The sequence below is a fragment of the Carcharodon carcharias genome, chromosome 11, assembly GCF_017639515.1.
Source record: "Carcharodon carcharias isolate sCarCar2 chromosome 11, sCarCar2.pri, whole genome shotgun sequence".
NCBI lineage: Eukaryota > Metazoa > Chordata > Chondrichthyes > Lamniformes > Lamnidae > Carcharodon > Carcharodon carcharias.
Genome location: NC_054477.1, coordinates 117,442,745 through 117,459,463, shown reverse-complemented (window position 1 = coordinate 117,459,463; position 16,719 = coordinate 117,442,745). Strand labels below are relative to the sequence as shown.

General features: G+C 41.5%; 1 protein-coding gene across 1 annotated transcript in view; it reads right to left on the bottom strand.

The window, feature by feature from the left end:
* myo16 (myosin XVI) overlaps positions 1–16,719 on the bottom strand; it is a 657,504-nt gene that overhangs the window by 198,313 nt on the left and 442,472 nt on the right. The window contains exon 22 of the mRNA XM_041198724.1: positions 9,952–10,104. Coding sequence (XP_041054658.1) covers positions 9,952–10,104 — 153 coding nt within the window. The remainder of the gene's footprint in view (positions 1–9,951; positions 10,105–16,719) is intronic.

Here is a 16,719-nt window from a genome sequence, read left to right as displayed (position 1 = left end):
CCATCAAGGTCAAAATTCTGGCCAGAGATTAATGGTTAATGGGTATTTTTTGGGCTGGAAGAAGGTTTGTAGTGGAGTTCCTCTTGCTTTTCCTTGCTATTCCTGATACATATATAAATGATCTAGATCTTGGTATGTAGGGGACAATTTCAAAGTTTGCAGATGACACAAAACTTGAGAGAATTGTAAACTGTGAGGAGGATAGTGTAGAACTTTAAAAGGATATTGACACATTGGTGGAGTGGGAAGATAGGTGGCAGATGAAGTTCAATGCAGAGAAGCATGATATGATATGCTTTGGCACAAAGAACATGGAGGGACAGTATAAAATAAAGGGTACTATTCTAAAGGGTGTACAGGACCAGAAAGACCTGTGTGTATATATACATAAGCCATTAAAGGTGGCAGGACAGATAGAGAGAGCTGATCTAAAGCATACAGTATTCTAGGCTTTATTAATAGGGGCATTGAGTACAAGAGCAGGGAGGTTATGATGAATTTATATAAAACTCTGGTTAGACCTCAGCTGGAGTATTGTGTACAGTTCTGGGCAAAACACCATAGGAGGAATGTGAACACATTGGAGAGAGTGCAAAATAGGTTTACAAGAATGGTTCCAGGGATGAGACACTTATGAGGAAAGATTGGAGGAGTTGAGACTATTTTCTTTGGAGAGGAGAAGGCTAAGAGGAGACTTAATAAAAGTTTTCAAAATCATGGACAGAGTGGAAAGGGAGAAACTGTTCCTGGTTGTAACAGATCGTAAACCAGAGGGCACAGTTTTAAAGTGTTTTGCAAAAGTAGCAAATGCGGGGCGAGAAAAAAACTTTTTCAAATAGCGAGTAGTTAGGGTCTGGAATGCACTGCCTGGAAGTGTGCTGGAGGCAGGTTCAACTGAGGCTTTCAAGAGGGAATTGGATGGTTATTTAAATAGAAACAATGTGCAGGGTTATGGGGAAAGGACAGGAGATTGGCACTAAGTTAAAATGTTCAGAGAGCTAGTGCAGCCACAATGGGCCAGATGGCCTCCTTCTACAGCATAATGATTCTGTGACCTCCCCCAACCATCACTTCCTTCCCACCCTTTAACCATTTCAGATTAAAAATTGGGCTTTCCGCTTCTGCCCTGCTGCCCATGCCAATCGTATTGTGGCATTGGCACCATATTACTAGAGTCAATTGACTTGACAACAAGCCTAATTGACTCTTAATTGGTCATATTAACATGGTGGGTGGGCTGCTCATTTTGGTACCCGCCTATCCCCTGTATTAAGGGAATGAGCTCATGGGTGGATCGGAAGGGGCGGAATGGGCGTGCCACCCCCTTCTGCTGCAAGAAGCACGCCCACTCGGGGCAGGGAAAATTCAGCCCACAATGTACTGTCACTGCAGTTACTGTCATGCCACTTGCTGAAAACATAGTGACTCGTGCTCAGAAGTTCAGTACAGAAAGTACTTCTTCTTTAGTAGAAACTACAAAATAAGTTTAGCATAGCAAATGTTTGGCGTGCAGAATAAGGCTGTTATTTTGCAAGGTTCAATATCAGAAAGTTACATTGTGGTCCCTGATATGTAGCATGGTTCCTCCCAAACATGAAAACGCAATAAAAAGAATGTATAATGTAAATTTAACACAAATCAATGAAGTAAAAAACTCAAGTCTGACTACAAGCATGATTTCCTCCTTGACCTTGCCAAGGAAAAACCTTGTCTCTTACAGCTTATTGCTTCCTGACAAAATACACTGGAGCAAGAACTCTTTTAATTTCCCCATCTTATGTAAATATAGATGAAAGGGACAGACTAATTTCCATTTAAGTATTTTTAGTACCAAGAATAATATTGTTTACAATCAGGATTGCACATTCATCTTAATGACACATTCAAACTGTCATCTGAAATGTTTAATAAATACATAATTAACAAGAAATGTACATGACCTTTAACATCATCACACAATGATGTTCTTTACACTTATATGCATAAATAGTGAATAAAGTATGAATTATTAATTATAATACAACAACTTAAAGGGGTGGGAAGAAGTAATTTAATGGATTGCGCTTTCACATCTGGGATTTGAGTTCAGATTAATTCAGGGCTGATAATGTGAATTGTCTCCTCATTTCCAGTTGTAAGGATCCTATGTGGAATGAGGGTGGTTGGAGTGCAGTTTCTGAAAGGCACTAGTCTATACCAAAAAGTGGCAACTGCTTGGCATTCTATGTATTAACGTTTTTATGAAGAAGCGTTTGTGCAAAAACAGGCAGCCGAAACCAGGGAGTTTTGTACTTCATTGGGCTTTGCCAAACTTATCTGGCTTGACTCTGACACTGTCATCAGTGGAAAACTGTTCCACTCCCCAGCACCAACAAACATACTTCACCTTGATTGGCACAAGAACTCAATGAATTATTGACTGACACCAAAAAGAATAAGGTTCACATTTTTTTCAATGTGGTATGTCTGTTCCAGCTTTCCCTCATTTCTGATATATCACATAGATGTTTTCAATCAATGGATGAGATTTCTTTTGAATTTATTCTTGAGATGGGATTTCTGTCCCAATGGATTGAAATATTTCTGTCAATTAAGGGAGTTATTGGCCACCCCAACCTGCCCAGCGATGGTGGTGGTGAGACTATTTGAACTATTGCAGTCTGATGGTGAAGATGCTCTCATGGTGCTGTTAGGTGGGGAATTCTAGGGTTTCAACCCCGCAACAATAAAGGAATGGAAACATGTATCCAAGTCAAGATAGTGCTTGGCAGAGGGAAACTTGGAGGTGATGATGTTCCCATCTACCTGCTATTTTTGTCCTTCTGGCTGTTTGGAGGCATGGCTTTGGGAGGTGCTGCCAAAGCCATAGCTTGGGGGGCTTGGGGTTTGAGAGGCTATGGAGGAAGAGCAGCCGGGGGGGGAAGGTAAAACCTTGAGCGGAGGCTAAAACATTGGGTGGGCTTTCCAATGAGCCTAGGGGGCCTGGTGAGGAAGAATCTTCCCTTACCCACCACCAGCTTACAGAGGGGAAAATGTCAGGCTGGCCGCTTGGCATGGGCCTCTCCCACCACTCCCACCAGTTAAATCCCAGCAGTGGCAGGATGAAGCCCTTAAGTGGGCATTAATTGGCCCACAGGCAAGTAAGCCACCCAATACTGCCCTCACCACTGTTGTAATTGTAGTGGGGTCAGGGGCAGGCAGGAAAGTAACAGGCAGGCCATCCGCTGGATTTAACAAGCCACTTTGTCTTCAAACCTATCAGAAGGGGAGTGTTAAATTCAGCCCTATAATTCTAATCACCTCTCCTCCCTCTAGCCCAGCCGGCTTTCAGATGCATTTAATATGTATAACTGAGTACGATGAGTCAAATATTGGATGTTCTTAATTTCATTTATGGATGGATAAGAATGGGATGAGGTGAGGGCAACCCCATCCAGCTGGACAACAAAGAAGTGGTGTTGGAGGAGGATAGTGTGGTCAATGTTGTCAAAGGCTGCAGACAGGCCAAGAAGAAGGAAGATCAATAGTTTTCCAGCTCACCTGGGTGAGGGTCTAGGGGAGTGTGGTGTCGAGGTGGCAAGCAGACAAGTACTACTGCAGAGGATTCAGATGAGAAGCTCAATGGGGTTGCATACAAGAAAGTGCTGAATGGTTGTGTGCACCAAGACCCTGGGTGGTCCTGCCAGACAGCTACCTGTTACTGTCAGGGAGGATGGTGGAGTTTAGCTCCAAGTTGGCAGAGAGCATTGTGTTGAGCTATTCCTCTCCCTATCATGCTTCAGACCCAGAGGCACTGCAACTGTAGCTCTGATACATGCTGTAGTCTTTATATGGCTAGGTCATCAAATCTCTGTCCTTCCTGAAAGGATGCAGCAACACACAATCCGGAAACACAACAAAACACCTCCAAAAACACTCTACAGCGCTTTCAGAGACTTTGCAACAGCCAGAGTGGCCTTAACTACCAGTTTGGTGCCTGGCCCTTGAAATAGGGCTTGTGCTGAGCCCCTCTTGAGCTGAACACATATTCTTTGGTGAGTCACAATCAAATACATTGAATGGATCTGCATGGTCCAAGTTTGTAAATAGAACGCTAAGTCAGCCGACATCATTTGGGATAAAAACAAAAAAACTGCGGATGCTGGAAATCCAAAACAAAAACAGAATTACCTGGAAAAACTCAGCAGGTCTGGCAGCATCGGCGGAGAAGAAAAGAGTTGACGTTTCGAGTCCTCATTACCCTTCGACAGAAGTTCTGTCAAAGGGTCATGAGGATTCGAAACGTCAACTCTTTTCTTCTCCGCTGATGCTGCCAGGCCTGCTGAGTTTTTCCAGGTAATTCTGACATCATTTGGGAGGCTTCTGATGCATGAAAGCGACACCCATGTGAGCGCCCCTCCCAGCATGGGGCATCATAGTGGTCCTCCCAGAAGAGGATGGGGTATGTTGGAGGGCCTCAGGCTTTGGCAGTGCCATCTCCATAGCACCACAGGTCCAAATTTTGCACTCAAGATTTTTTTCAAATAACCATTCAACCAACAGTGCTAACAATGCACAACTGCAAGAGATCAAGTTGCCCCTATAGTGGCTATGTTTGTATCATGCCTTCCATTACTATTCCTGTTGGTCCCTTATGTAATGAAAGGAATACCGTGCACCTGCTCACCTGGTTATGACCAAATTCTATGGGGATATTGATGTCACAACTGAGATGACTGATAATCAGCCCTGTGGGAGATGTTCTCATCCTTCATTCTAACTTAAAAGTTATTTCCTCCAAGAGACAATGGCATCATACAGAACTAAAACTCTAAAAGAGTCCAAATTGATGAGATACAGTATGGGATGAAGTGAAGTTTGTTTGGCATAAAGTTGACAATGGAAAATATAAACTGCAAATTTAAACTAGACAGTGATAAATGTGAGGGGAATGCTCTTGTGACTTTATTACCTTGTTCATAAATTGGAGACTGTTGTCTCTCTATTCATGATTTCCTGATAAGCTTGGCTGTTGAAATGAGAACTCTGCCAAATAGTCAGAATATTCTATGACAACAGCAGACACAATAACTTTGTAAAAGCTAAATTGGAAAATTGTTATAATTTATTGAACCAGATTCAGAATTCTTTAAACTCTGTCAACTTTAATGTCATCTAAAATGATATTCAAATGTAGATGTCCATCTCATTATTTAAAAGTAGTAACCATTTAGTAGCAGTCTGTGATAAAACTCAGGGGATTGAGGTGACGCCTGTTTTACAGATGTGTGGGTGCCTAAGCATCCAATATGGAGGGCTCATGCACCCATACATTCTGTCCCAGGAATTTGTCATATTCTCAGAAGCAGCCTGTGCTTGAAACTCTTTGCATATACAAATAGGGAACCGAACACTTGGTTCAAGACCCCTTGCTGAAATTGAGGTTTTTTGCATTCAGGCAAATATCTATTCTTGACCAAACTGGTTGTCCTGAAAAAGATTACTGGAGGCTATCTCCAAAACGCTTTTTCAAAAAAACTTACCTGAATGTGAAACCAGTAAGAATGCTTGTCTCAGCTCCAAAGCAGAGAGCTGTTGGCCCTCTTCTATAACCTCCCTTCCCCCCTGATTGATTTCCTTATGGGACCAATCCAGCCTTTATTTTACAGCTCCCTTCCACTTGTGAGCTTCCAGGGAATGCACAGAAGGCATCAGTAGCTCACTGGCATAATTTAGATGAGGCCGGAGACTTTATTGCTTTCAGGCCCTGGGCATATTCATTCTGGCACAGGATTCACAAAGTAGGTCAACACTATATAATTTGACCCCCATGTAATTTTCCCATTTGAAAGTGTACACATTTTGAATTATGTTGCAAAGCACAACTGCCACATGCTGATTACTGAGACACAAATGCATCTCAAAATTAAAACTAATTTACACAGCTGGTATTGTGATAAATTAAGGGAGATGAACTAATTTTATCTCTCCCCTGTGTGATAAAGTTGCACCTGCAACTGCTTCTCCCTTCTCTGAGATGTTGCTATTAAATATACTATGTTTAGGCATATTGTATTGTAGTACTTTCTTGTGTGTTGCTTGAAACCAGCAAAATTAGTTCTTCTTTCTGACAGTGCCTAATGCCAAATTATTATTGTATGTAACCACTCAGTAGAAGCAGTTCACTTGATAAAGAGTACTCTAGCGCCCTCTGTGCTTCAAGGTAACAGTTAAAAATATTGGCCTGAAGTTTCAGCCGGGTTGCACTGGATTTCACTCCCAAAATCAGAAAACCAACCCAAAAGACTGTGCAACTTCAAATGCAAATTAGGTTTATCATAAATTAAATTTCAATGATCTTTTATGATCGCTCTAAAAACATTGCTCTGGAAACTGGCCATGACCCGACATCAAATTAATCACTGTAGCACAAATTGGAAAAGGCACTCAAAATTAAACTGCAATTTTTGACTGAAGGATAGCAGTAGGCGCTTTTTAAAAAAATTAAAATCTAAGAAACTGATTAGAGTAGTCATTTTCAGTTATTTGAAATGTGGTTACTCACAAATGGTGGACTGGGCACTCTGATTAAAAATGCTTATTTTTCGCGAAAAACATATTTTCAACTGCATTAATGACCTGCACCCGGTTACCACTAAATCTGTCAAGGAATATTTGAATGTAAAATTTAATGCATAATCTTTTCAAAATTATGTTTCAAAATGTCCGGTTATGCAGGTTCATGGAAGATTTTGTTGGCAAAAGATAAATGAGTTGAAGTAGAAACTCAAGCAAGAATTCATTTAGCAAAACTAGCAAAATTTTGAGCACAATTTGCACCCAGATCACGGATTGCCTCCTATGTGGAAACTCTTGGCCATATAATTTAAGTAATAAACGATGAGGAGTGTGATCAATTTAATTCACAGGTAGCCTAACCACACTCCTCCTTTGGGATCTCGTAGGATCAGAAGTGTCGATCATCGATTCATACCCCTCCTTATTTTCCGCCTTTTACATTTAATAGCTAAAGTATCAAAGCAATCATAAATGGGCTGTGCTGACTTCAGCATCCAATCCTTAGATCTATGTTTGTGTCCAGAAATGAAATTTCACTGTTGTCCGGCACAAAATGGATATTGTACAATTTTCTGCTGCATTTCCTCTGATTCAATTAAGTAATTTCTGAACTAAATTTTGTGTGTTGTGATGGTCTTTACACGGCTATTATCAAGTCAATTTAAAAGCAAAAACATTCACAGATATGAGTGTCATTGGAAAGACCAGCATTTATTGTTGAAGCTCAGTTACTCTGAGAAGATGATAGTGGCTTCCTTCTTGAACTGCTGCAATCTGTGTAGGGAAGGTGCTGTGACAGTCTCATACAATTGAATGGCTTGCTTCCCCACTACAGAAGGAAGATAAGAGTCAACCACTTTGGTATGAGACAGGGTTCACACATAGGCCAAAGGTAAAGACAGCAGGTTTCCTTCACTGAAAGACATTCATGATGAGGTTGAGTTTTTACAACAACCTGGCGATGTCAGGGTCACTATTTTTGGTACCAGCTTCTTATTTCAGTATGGAATTAAATCAACTATTAGGCAGCCAATAATTGAAAAACAGCATTTCTATTTAGAACTTAGGGTGGAATTTTCCGAGCCCGCTGGCGGCAGACGTGATCGGTGGCGTGCGCAGAAAGTATGGCGGGACCCACTTCACAACGGCATGAAGACAGCTCACAATCTTTCACTCAGCCCGCCAACAGTGAGCTGCGTTTCCTGCCATCGGTCAGCGGGAAACTATTTGTAATACATTAGGTGATGGCAAGTGAGCGAATGAGAGCCCACCCACCATGGAAATGGCATGTTTTGCGGGAGTGAATATATAATGAGGCGGGCCCAGGAAGATACGGCATGAAAACCTGGCATTTTCATTGGCAGCAGGGCTCCATTTTACCCTCCCACTACCGCACTTAGTGCAATTCTGGCAAAATCCCGCCCTTATTGAAGAAGTAACAACTCCCAACTGTAGACAGAACTATATTTGTTTGTTATCCCCACAGCTGTTTGTAAATCACTTCTTCTGAAATACTCAAAGGTAATTGGCTTATTTGGAGACATTTGGGATCGACTGCCCATCTAAAAAAAAACAACGTTCATGTCTGGCAGCCGGTCACTGATTATTATCTCATTTCAAACACCAAGGGGAGGATTTTCCCCTCATCAGGCAGGCCCGGGAGTGGCTGTGCAATGGTTCGCTGCCCGCGATTGGGCCCCAACCACGATTTCACGCTGTCTGGTCAATAAAGGCCAGGCCAGCCAGTGTGAAACGCACACTGATAGCCTCAGCGCCACCTAGGTGGGGGCAGGAGGATCACGAACACTGAAGTGTGCACATGCGCGGGGGGTGCACTCTACGAAAGCTCCCTAAAGTCACAGAGCTGCCTCAGGGAGCAGGAGATTTTTAACATGAGAAATAAAGATTTTAGAAATAAGGAAAATATGTCCCCACATGTGATTCTGTCACATGAACAGGGATGTGTGGAAAATTAGTTTTAAAAAAAATTTATTGTTTTTTTAGTCACTGTTCGAAACATCATCCCTCAATTGATTAAGGGGCTTAATAGCCTTTTTAATTGTCGGTGGGCGCACTGCCGACTCTCGCACGTGCCCGCCGATTGAAGTATCACGCGAATGAGCAATGTCGTCAGGATGCTCACCCAATGTCATCGCAAGCTATTTCATGCTCATGCATGTTGGGCGTGTGCCCACACTCCAAGTTGAAAATCCTGCCCAAGGCAGCAATAATCAAAGAGAGATATGTTCCTCAGTGGAGCTAAAAATGAATATATAATTCTTCGAACAATTTGTTTGAAGGATTGAAGCACTTAGTCAATTAAAGTGTGCACATTCCCTTATGATTGAGCAGTGAGCAGAGTAACCACCTAAGCTAACCCATGAGGTGTTAATTTCAAGCCAGTGCTAACTAACATCCTGGCCTTGAGTCAGATTGTCATGGGTTCAAGTTCTATTCTAGAATTGTACACATTTCAGTGCTGTACAGAGACAGAGTTGCAGTCTGGGGGAGCTGGGGCAAGGTGGTGGGGGAGTCGGCAGAGAAGCATATTTGAACAAGATCCCATCTGCTCCCTCAGGTGGACGTAAGTGATCCAAGGATCTATTTGACGAAGAGGAGGGAATTTTTCCAAGTGGGATGGCTAATATTAATCCCTCAGCCAACTTTGTTAAAATGAATTACCTGGTCATTTATCACATTGCTGTTTGAGACTTTGCTGTGTGCAAATTGGCTGCCTTGTTTTCTGATATTCCAACAGTGACTTCAAAAGTAATTTTCTAACTGCGATGCACATCCTGAGGATTTGAAAGTCACTAAATAAATTCAGTAGTTTTTTATACGCTAATGCATCATAAGTGGCCATTTCCCTGACAGCCAGGAAAGCCAACTGATATCCTTCAGTATCATTATTTTCCACTATGGTTTCTTTAAAATGTCAGGTATTGATTCATATTTGTATTAAGGACAGGGTGTCAATCCAAACCAGAAAATTCAAGTCTGCAATCTTCATTGTACACATGCCTGAAGTGCCAAGTCCTCCTTGGTAATGATAGATAGCAATAATGCAAAGTTTTTGTTAGGGGTCATATTTATCAGGTTTTATTTTTGTTATTTCATTTACACCTTCCAATTTACGTGATGAGGTTTGATACAGTTTAATTTGTAACATTTTCAGACAATTGCATTCAGGAAACTTTCTCAAGAAGGCAAAGATATTTTGCATGATTCAACAGAAAATGACTTGTGGCTAAAATGTTTACCAAAGGTGGCTTTGGCACAGAGCAGATATAGTGAGTAAACATTGCTTATTAATTAACTAAACCTAAATAGCATTTGTAAGGGTCATCTGCAAACAATAATTTCACAATTGCAATTCAAGTATTCAAAGTGTACCTGAAAAAAGAAGTCCAGAACAGAGTTGTGGTTGCTGGGAGAATTGACAGTTTCCATGGTGACACCTCCTGGTACACATTCCACCTGCTGCTGTTGAAACAGTGTCTCGTGTATGTACTGATGGATCTTTTCATTAGTCATGTTGATACAAAGCTGAGGAACAAAAACACATTTCATTTTTTTCTAGTGCATGTTGATGCTGGTAACAATAGTGGCGAATTAATGCTGGCATTTCATTGATTACTATTTCCAAGTATCAAATATTACTCTCTAAAATAAAAGCAAAATACTGCGGATACTGGAAATCTGAAATAAAAAAAATAGAAAATGCTGGAAATACTCAGCAGGAGAGTCGTATTCACAGGTGCTGCCAGACCTGCTGAGTTTTTCCAGCATTTCTTGTTGTTATATTAAACATTACTTCATCCTCTTAAAAATACTTCCTTTTCCAATTTCCATACTTTTACTTTCTGCTCCTGGTAAAGAACCTTGTCTGCCAGGAGTAGATATCACAAATTCAGGTATATTTTGGCATGGTTTTAATGCTTATCCCACAAGAATACAAGAAATAGCAAGAGTAGATAACATGGTCTGCCGAGCCTGCTCCACCATCCAATAAGATCATGGCTGATCTTGGGCTTCAACTCCACTATCCTGCCTGCTCCCCATATCCTTTGATTCCCTGAGACCAAAAACCTGTCTACCCCAGTCTTTAATGTATTCAACGATGGAGCATCCACAATCCTCTAGGATAAAGAATTTCAAAGATTCACAACCCTTTTGAGTAAATTAGTTTTTCCTCAACTCAGTCCCAAATGATCAGCCTCTTATCCTGAGTCTAAGCCCCTGTATTTTAGATTCCCTGACCAGTGGAAACAATCTGTCAGCTCCATCCTATCAAGCCCCTTTAGAATTTTGTAGCTTTCAATGTGATTGCCTCTCACTCTTCTACTAAACTCTAACGAATTCAAGCCCAATTTACTCAGCCTCTCATCATAGGACAACCCCCTCATTCCAGGGGCCAAATTAATGAAGGTTTGCTGTACTGCCTCTAACGCAAGTATAATATTTCTTAAATGAGGAGAGCAAAGCTGCACACAGTTTTCCAGATGTGGTCACACCAAAGCCCTGCATAATTGTAGCAAGGCTTCTTTAGGCCTGCACTCCAGTTATGTTGTGATAAAGACTGACATGCTGTTTTCCTTCCTAATTGCTTGCTGAACCTTCATGATAACTTTCTGGCCAGGATTTTCCGGTGGTCAGGTGGGCTCGGTGTGCGGGTCTGGGAGCAGTCGGGAAGCCAACTGCAGCCTGCAATTAGGCTGCGACCAACCGCCATTTCATGCTGACTGGCCAATTAACGGCCAGCCAGTGTGAAACGCAAGCTGCAGCAGTCAGCACTGCCGGGGTGGGGGTGGGAGGAGCACAAGCGCAGAAGTTCACACATTCGCGCGGTGCACGCAGTAAAAACTCCCTGAGCCACAGAAATAAAGATATTAAAAATGTTAAAAAGCATGTCCCCTCTGTGACTCTGTCACATGATCAGGGACATGTTAGAGATGAGTGCAAAAAGATTTTTAAAAATTACTGCTTGAAACTTCATCCCGCCCGTGGATGAGATTTTGCCTAAGATGCAAAGGCCATTTGGCCTTTTCGCCCACCCACCAACCTGGTTTGAATCAATTACTTCACTAAGGGCCTTAATTGGCCGCTTAATTGTCGGTGGGCATGCTGCCGACTCCTGCATGCGCCTGCTGGCCGAAATATCGTGCGAGTGCGCGATGATGTTGGGACACTTGCCTGATGTCATCGCGCATCATTTTATGCTCATTCAGGTTGGGTGCACGCCCTGTGCAATATTCTGCCCTCTGTGTTCCTCTTACGAGCAGAACCACGTCTCTTTGAACTTTAATTATAAATTTTACACCTTTTAAAAAAATTCTGCTTCCCTATTCTTATGACCAAACTGAATAACTTCACCTTTCCCTAAATGATGCTTCATCTGCCATAGTGTTTCCCATTCACTCACTTAACCAACCTCATCCCTCTTATAATACAAGTGTGGGACAATCTGGGTATCAAATGCTGCTAACATGCTGCAAGTTGAATATATTGCAAGGTACCGTTTAAATAATAAATATTTGTCAATTGGGCTAACTGCACAATATTGCTGTTTTCTGTATGACTACTTTTGTTCGTTTTACTGGCAACTAAAAATCTTCACCAAAGGGTGTACAGTCATTAATAATTTAATGTTGCTGATCCAAGGTTTGCTAAACCCCAATATTGATTCTGCTGTTTGTCGATCAAAGTTGACAGAGGTCAATACTCAGAATACCTTTAAATATTTGATAAACTTCAAGGAATAACAAGAAGTGCAAATCTGGAAGCAATGTTTTGCTGATGTTGAATGAATTGGGCAATAGTCAACACCACTGTCAAAAAATAACTATTAATATTTATAGAGAAAAAATACAGCAACATCATAAAGAAAAATGTTTACATACCTACAGAATGAAATGCTGCAGAATAATTTCATCACAGATAATACGGTGTAAATTATTCAATAGAAATGATTGAGGCTGTAATTTATGAAACATCGAATTTCAAAGTATATGGGGATTTACCAATGGTGGGGAAATATCCTCAATATTCTTTTCCTCGAACAAAAGACAACATCTTAGTTCTGATGAAGAGTCATACGGACTCGAAATGTCAACTGTGTTCCTCTCCGCAGATGCTGTCAGACCTGCTGAGTTTTTCCAGCTATTTTTGTTTTTGTATCTTATTTCACATGTCACTCCTAATAACCCAAGTGTAATGTTGCACAACTCACTAAGCTGCGGTAAGCTTGAGTGATGATGATTTGAATTGGAAATTTTATGGTTGACCAGATGCACTTCTGTCAAAAAAGCTAGCTGGCACCACATTTGTACCAGCTTGAATGAAACTCCAGCACCAAATTGGTCATCGAACAGCAGGGCACACACAATCTGCTAGAATTGAAATACAAGATTCTTTACTGATACACCCTCCAAATTAAGGATCAGATTAAGGTGGGAGGTGATTCTGCAATCCTGTGGTGCCAGAGAAGCCCAGCTTCCTCATGAGATTCTGTCTGTAAATGCTGTTCCTCACTGGTCGCATTGATCATGGAATGACCCTTATTGTGCCTTCAGTGTGTCAACCAAGGCAAGGTGAACAAAGTCTGACTACTCTTGCATTATCCAGGATTGAATGCCATTCTCCTTGATAGGGTTAGCAGGTACAGATGCAGCCAGAGTCAGTAAGTCATAACACGAAACATTCCAGATACATTTGAAAAGTCAATCAATGACTACTCTCCCTACCTACGGTCAAATCCTCTTATTACTCAAAGACAGTACCTAAACTCTTCTCTACTACCAGCCACCTCCTTCAAACTTCGTTCCTTTCCTCTGCACTGGAGTGTTGCTTTGGGCTGCATTAGAGTATTTAAGTTGGAGTTTAGTGAGTGAGGGAGAGGGAAAGAGATGGTCCTTTCATTTTTTATCTTTCCTCAGGAAGAAGACCAGTGGTCTTGGTAAGTAGGACCTGATGAGTATTTCTACTGTCCTTGATATTCTCAAAACTAGAGGAAGTAAAAGTAAGGGGAGTAATTTAAGGGTAAATCATGGCAGGGCAGTTCGGCCATGTGGAAGGCTCCTCCTGAGTGATGTGGGAAGTCAGGGACATTTCCAGTGTCCAGAGTAGGAGAGCAATAGTGATTGGTGATTCCATCATAAAGGGAATAATAGACTATTCTGCAGACATGACATCAGCATTGGTACATTGCCTCCCCTGTGCCGGGGTCAAGGATGTCACTGAGTGGGTGCAGGACATTCTGAAGGGGGACAGCGAACAGCCAAATCGGGACCAACAACATAGGTAAAAAGAGGGATGAAAGCAGAATATAGGGAGCTAGGAACTAAAGTAAAAATTAGGACCTCAAAGGTAGTAATCACAGGATTACTCCCAGTGCCATGTGCTAGTGAGATCAGGAATAGGAAAATATGCCAGATAAATGTGTGGCTGGAGAGGTGGTGTAGGAGGGAAGGATTTAGATTCCTGAGGCATTGGGACTGATTCTGGGGAAGATGGGACCTGTACAAGCTGGATGAGTTGCACCCCAGCAGAACCGGAACCAACATCCCCGCAGGGTTATTCACTAGTACTGCGGGGAAAGGTTTAAACTAGAGTGGTAGGGGGATGGGAACCTGAGCGGGGAGATACAAGAGACGGAAATAAAGATATGAATGAAAGACAGAAAAGTAGAAAGCAAAAGTGGAAAGCAGAGGAAACAAGGGCTGGCAGCAAATAGGGTCATAGTACAAAAAAGTGTAAAAATGTTAGAAAAGACAAGTCTAAAGGCACCAAATCTGAACGCATGGATCATTCACAATAAGGTAGACAAATTAACAATGCAAATAGATGTAAATGGGTATGATATGATTGTGATTATGGAGACTTAGCTGAAGGGTGACCAAAGCTGGGAACTGAATATCCAAGGGTACTCGAAGGAGAGGTAAAAAGGAAAAGGAGGCAGGGTGACATTGTTAATTAAGGATGATATTAGTGCATTAGTGAGAGAGGATATTGGCATAGAAAATCTAGGTGTAGAATCAGTCTGGGTGATTATGAAACACCAAGATGTGGAAAATATTAGTGGGAATTTCCTATAAGCCTCCAAATAATAGTAGTTAGGTAAGGGATGGCATTAAACAGGAAATTAGAGATGCATGTGACAAGGGTGCTAAAGTAATCATGGGTGACTTTAATCTGCATATAGACTGGGAAAACCAAATTAGCAATAATACTGTGGTGGATGAATTCCTGGAATGTTTTTGAGATGGTTTCTTAGACCAGTATATCGAGGAACCAACTAGGGAACAAGCTACTCTAGATTTGGTATTGTACAATGAGAAGGGGTTAATTAATAATCTTGTTGTACGGGGTCCTTTAGGGAACAGTGACCATAACATGATAGAGCTCTTCCTTTGGATGGATAGCAAAATAGTCCGATCTGAAACAAGAGTCTTAATCCAAACAAAGAAAACTACAAAGGTATGAGGCGTGAGTTGGCTAAGATAGATGGTGGGTAAGCAATGGCTAATTTTTAAGGAACAAATGTATGCATTCCAACAGTTACACATTCCTTTCTGGTGCAAAAAAAACCAGGAAAAGTGCCCCAACCATGCCTAACGAAAGAAATTAAGGATAGTATTATACCCAAAGAGGAGCCATATAACATTGCTAGAAAAATTAGCATGCCTGAGGATTGGGTGCAGAATCCAGTAAAGGAGGACCTAAAGGTTGATTAAGACGGGAAAAATAGAGTATGAGAGTAAACTTGCAAGAAACATAAAAGCAGACTGTAAAAGTTTCTACAAGTATGTAAAAAGATAAAGATTAATGAAGACAAATGTAAGACAATAATAGCCTGAAATGGGGGAATTTATAATAGAGAACAAGGAAATGGCAGAACAATGAAACAGCTACCTTAGTTCTGTCTTCATGGAGGAAGACACAAATAACTTCCTGGGAATGCTAGGGAACCAAGGGTCTATTGAGAAGGAGGAATTGAAGGAAATTAGTATTACTAAAAAATAGTGCTGGATAAATTAATGGGACAGAAAGCCGATAAATCCCCAAGGCCTGATAATCTATGTTCCAGAGTACTTTTTTTGATTTATTCATGGAATGTGGGCTTCACTGAATGGGCCAGCATTTATTGCCTATCCCTAGTTGCCCTTGAGAATGTGGTGGTGGGCCACCTTCTTTAACCACTATAGTCCATGTGGTGTGGGTTGAATGCCTTCCACTGATTTGACACAGTTTTTCCTTCTAATAGCTATTAGGAAAGGAGCTCCAGGTTTTTAACCCATTGGCAATGAAGGGATGGAAATATATTTCCAAGTCAGAATGGAGTGTGGCTTGGTGGTAGTGTCCCCATGAGTCTGCTGTCCTTGTCCTCCAAGGTGGTAAAATTTGTGTTGAAGGAGCCTTGGCGAGTTGTAGCAGTGCATCTTGTAGATGGTACAACAACCTCTTGCAGATGGCACACACTGCTGCTACTGTGCACGAGTGGATGTTTAAGGTGGTAGAGGTGACCCAGATCACCCTGGTCCCTCTATACTGAGCATTCTGCTGTCTGCCTCTATTTATTCTGCTTTTTCTATTCTTTCTGTCAAAACGCACAAACTCACATTTTCCCACATCACACTCCATCTGCCAATTTTTCGGCCACTGACTTTTAACTTATCTATATCATTTTGCAGACACTTTGAATCCTCCTCACAACTTGCTTTCCTACCTATCTTTGTAATGCCAGCAAATTTGGCTGCAATACAGTCTTTCCCCTCATCCATTTTATTAATGTAGAACCATAGAAAAGTCACAGTGTAGAAAGAGGCCATTCAGCCCATCGTGTCAGTGCCAGCCAAAAAAGAAAAAAAAGAAACTAGCCACTCTTTTTAATCCCACTTTCCAGCACGTGATCCATAGCCTTGCAGCTTACAGAGCTTCAGACGCAGATATAGGTACCTTTCAAATGAGTTGAGTGTTTCAGCCTCAACCACCAAGTGGTACAATGTTATCAGACCTCCAATCCTCTGGGATCCTCTAGCCTGTGCCTAGTGAGGATTGGAAAATGATCCTCAGAGCATCCATTAGTTTCTCCCTGGCTTCCTTCAACAGCATGGGATACAATCCATCTAGCCCTAGTAATTTATCCACTTTCAAGGATGCCAG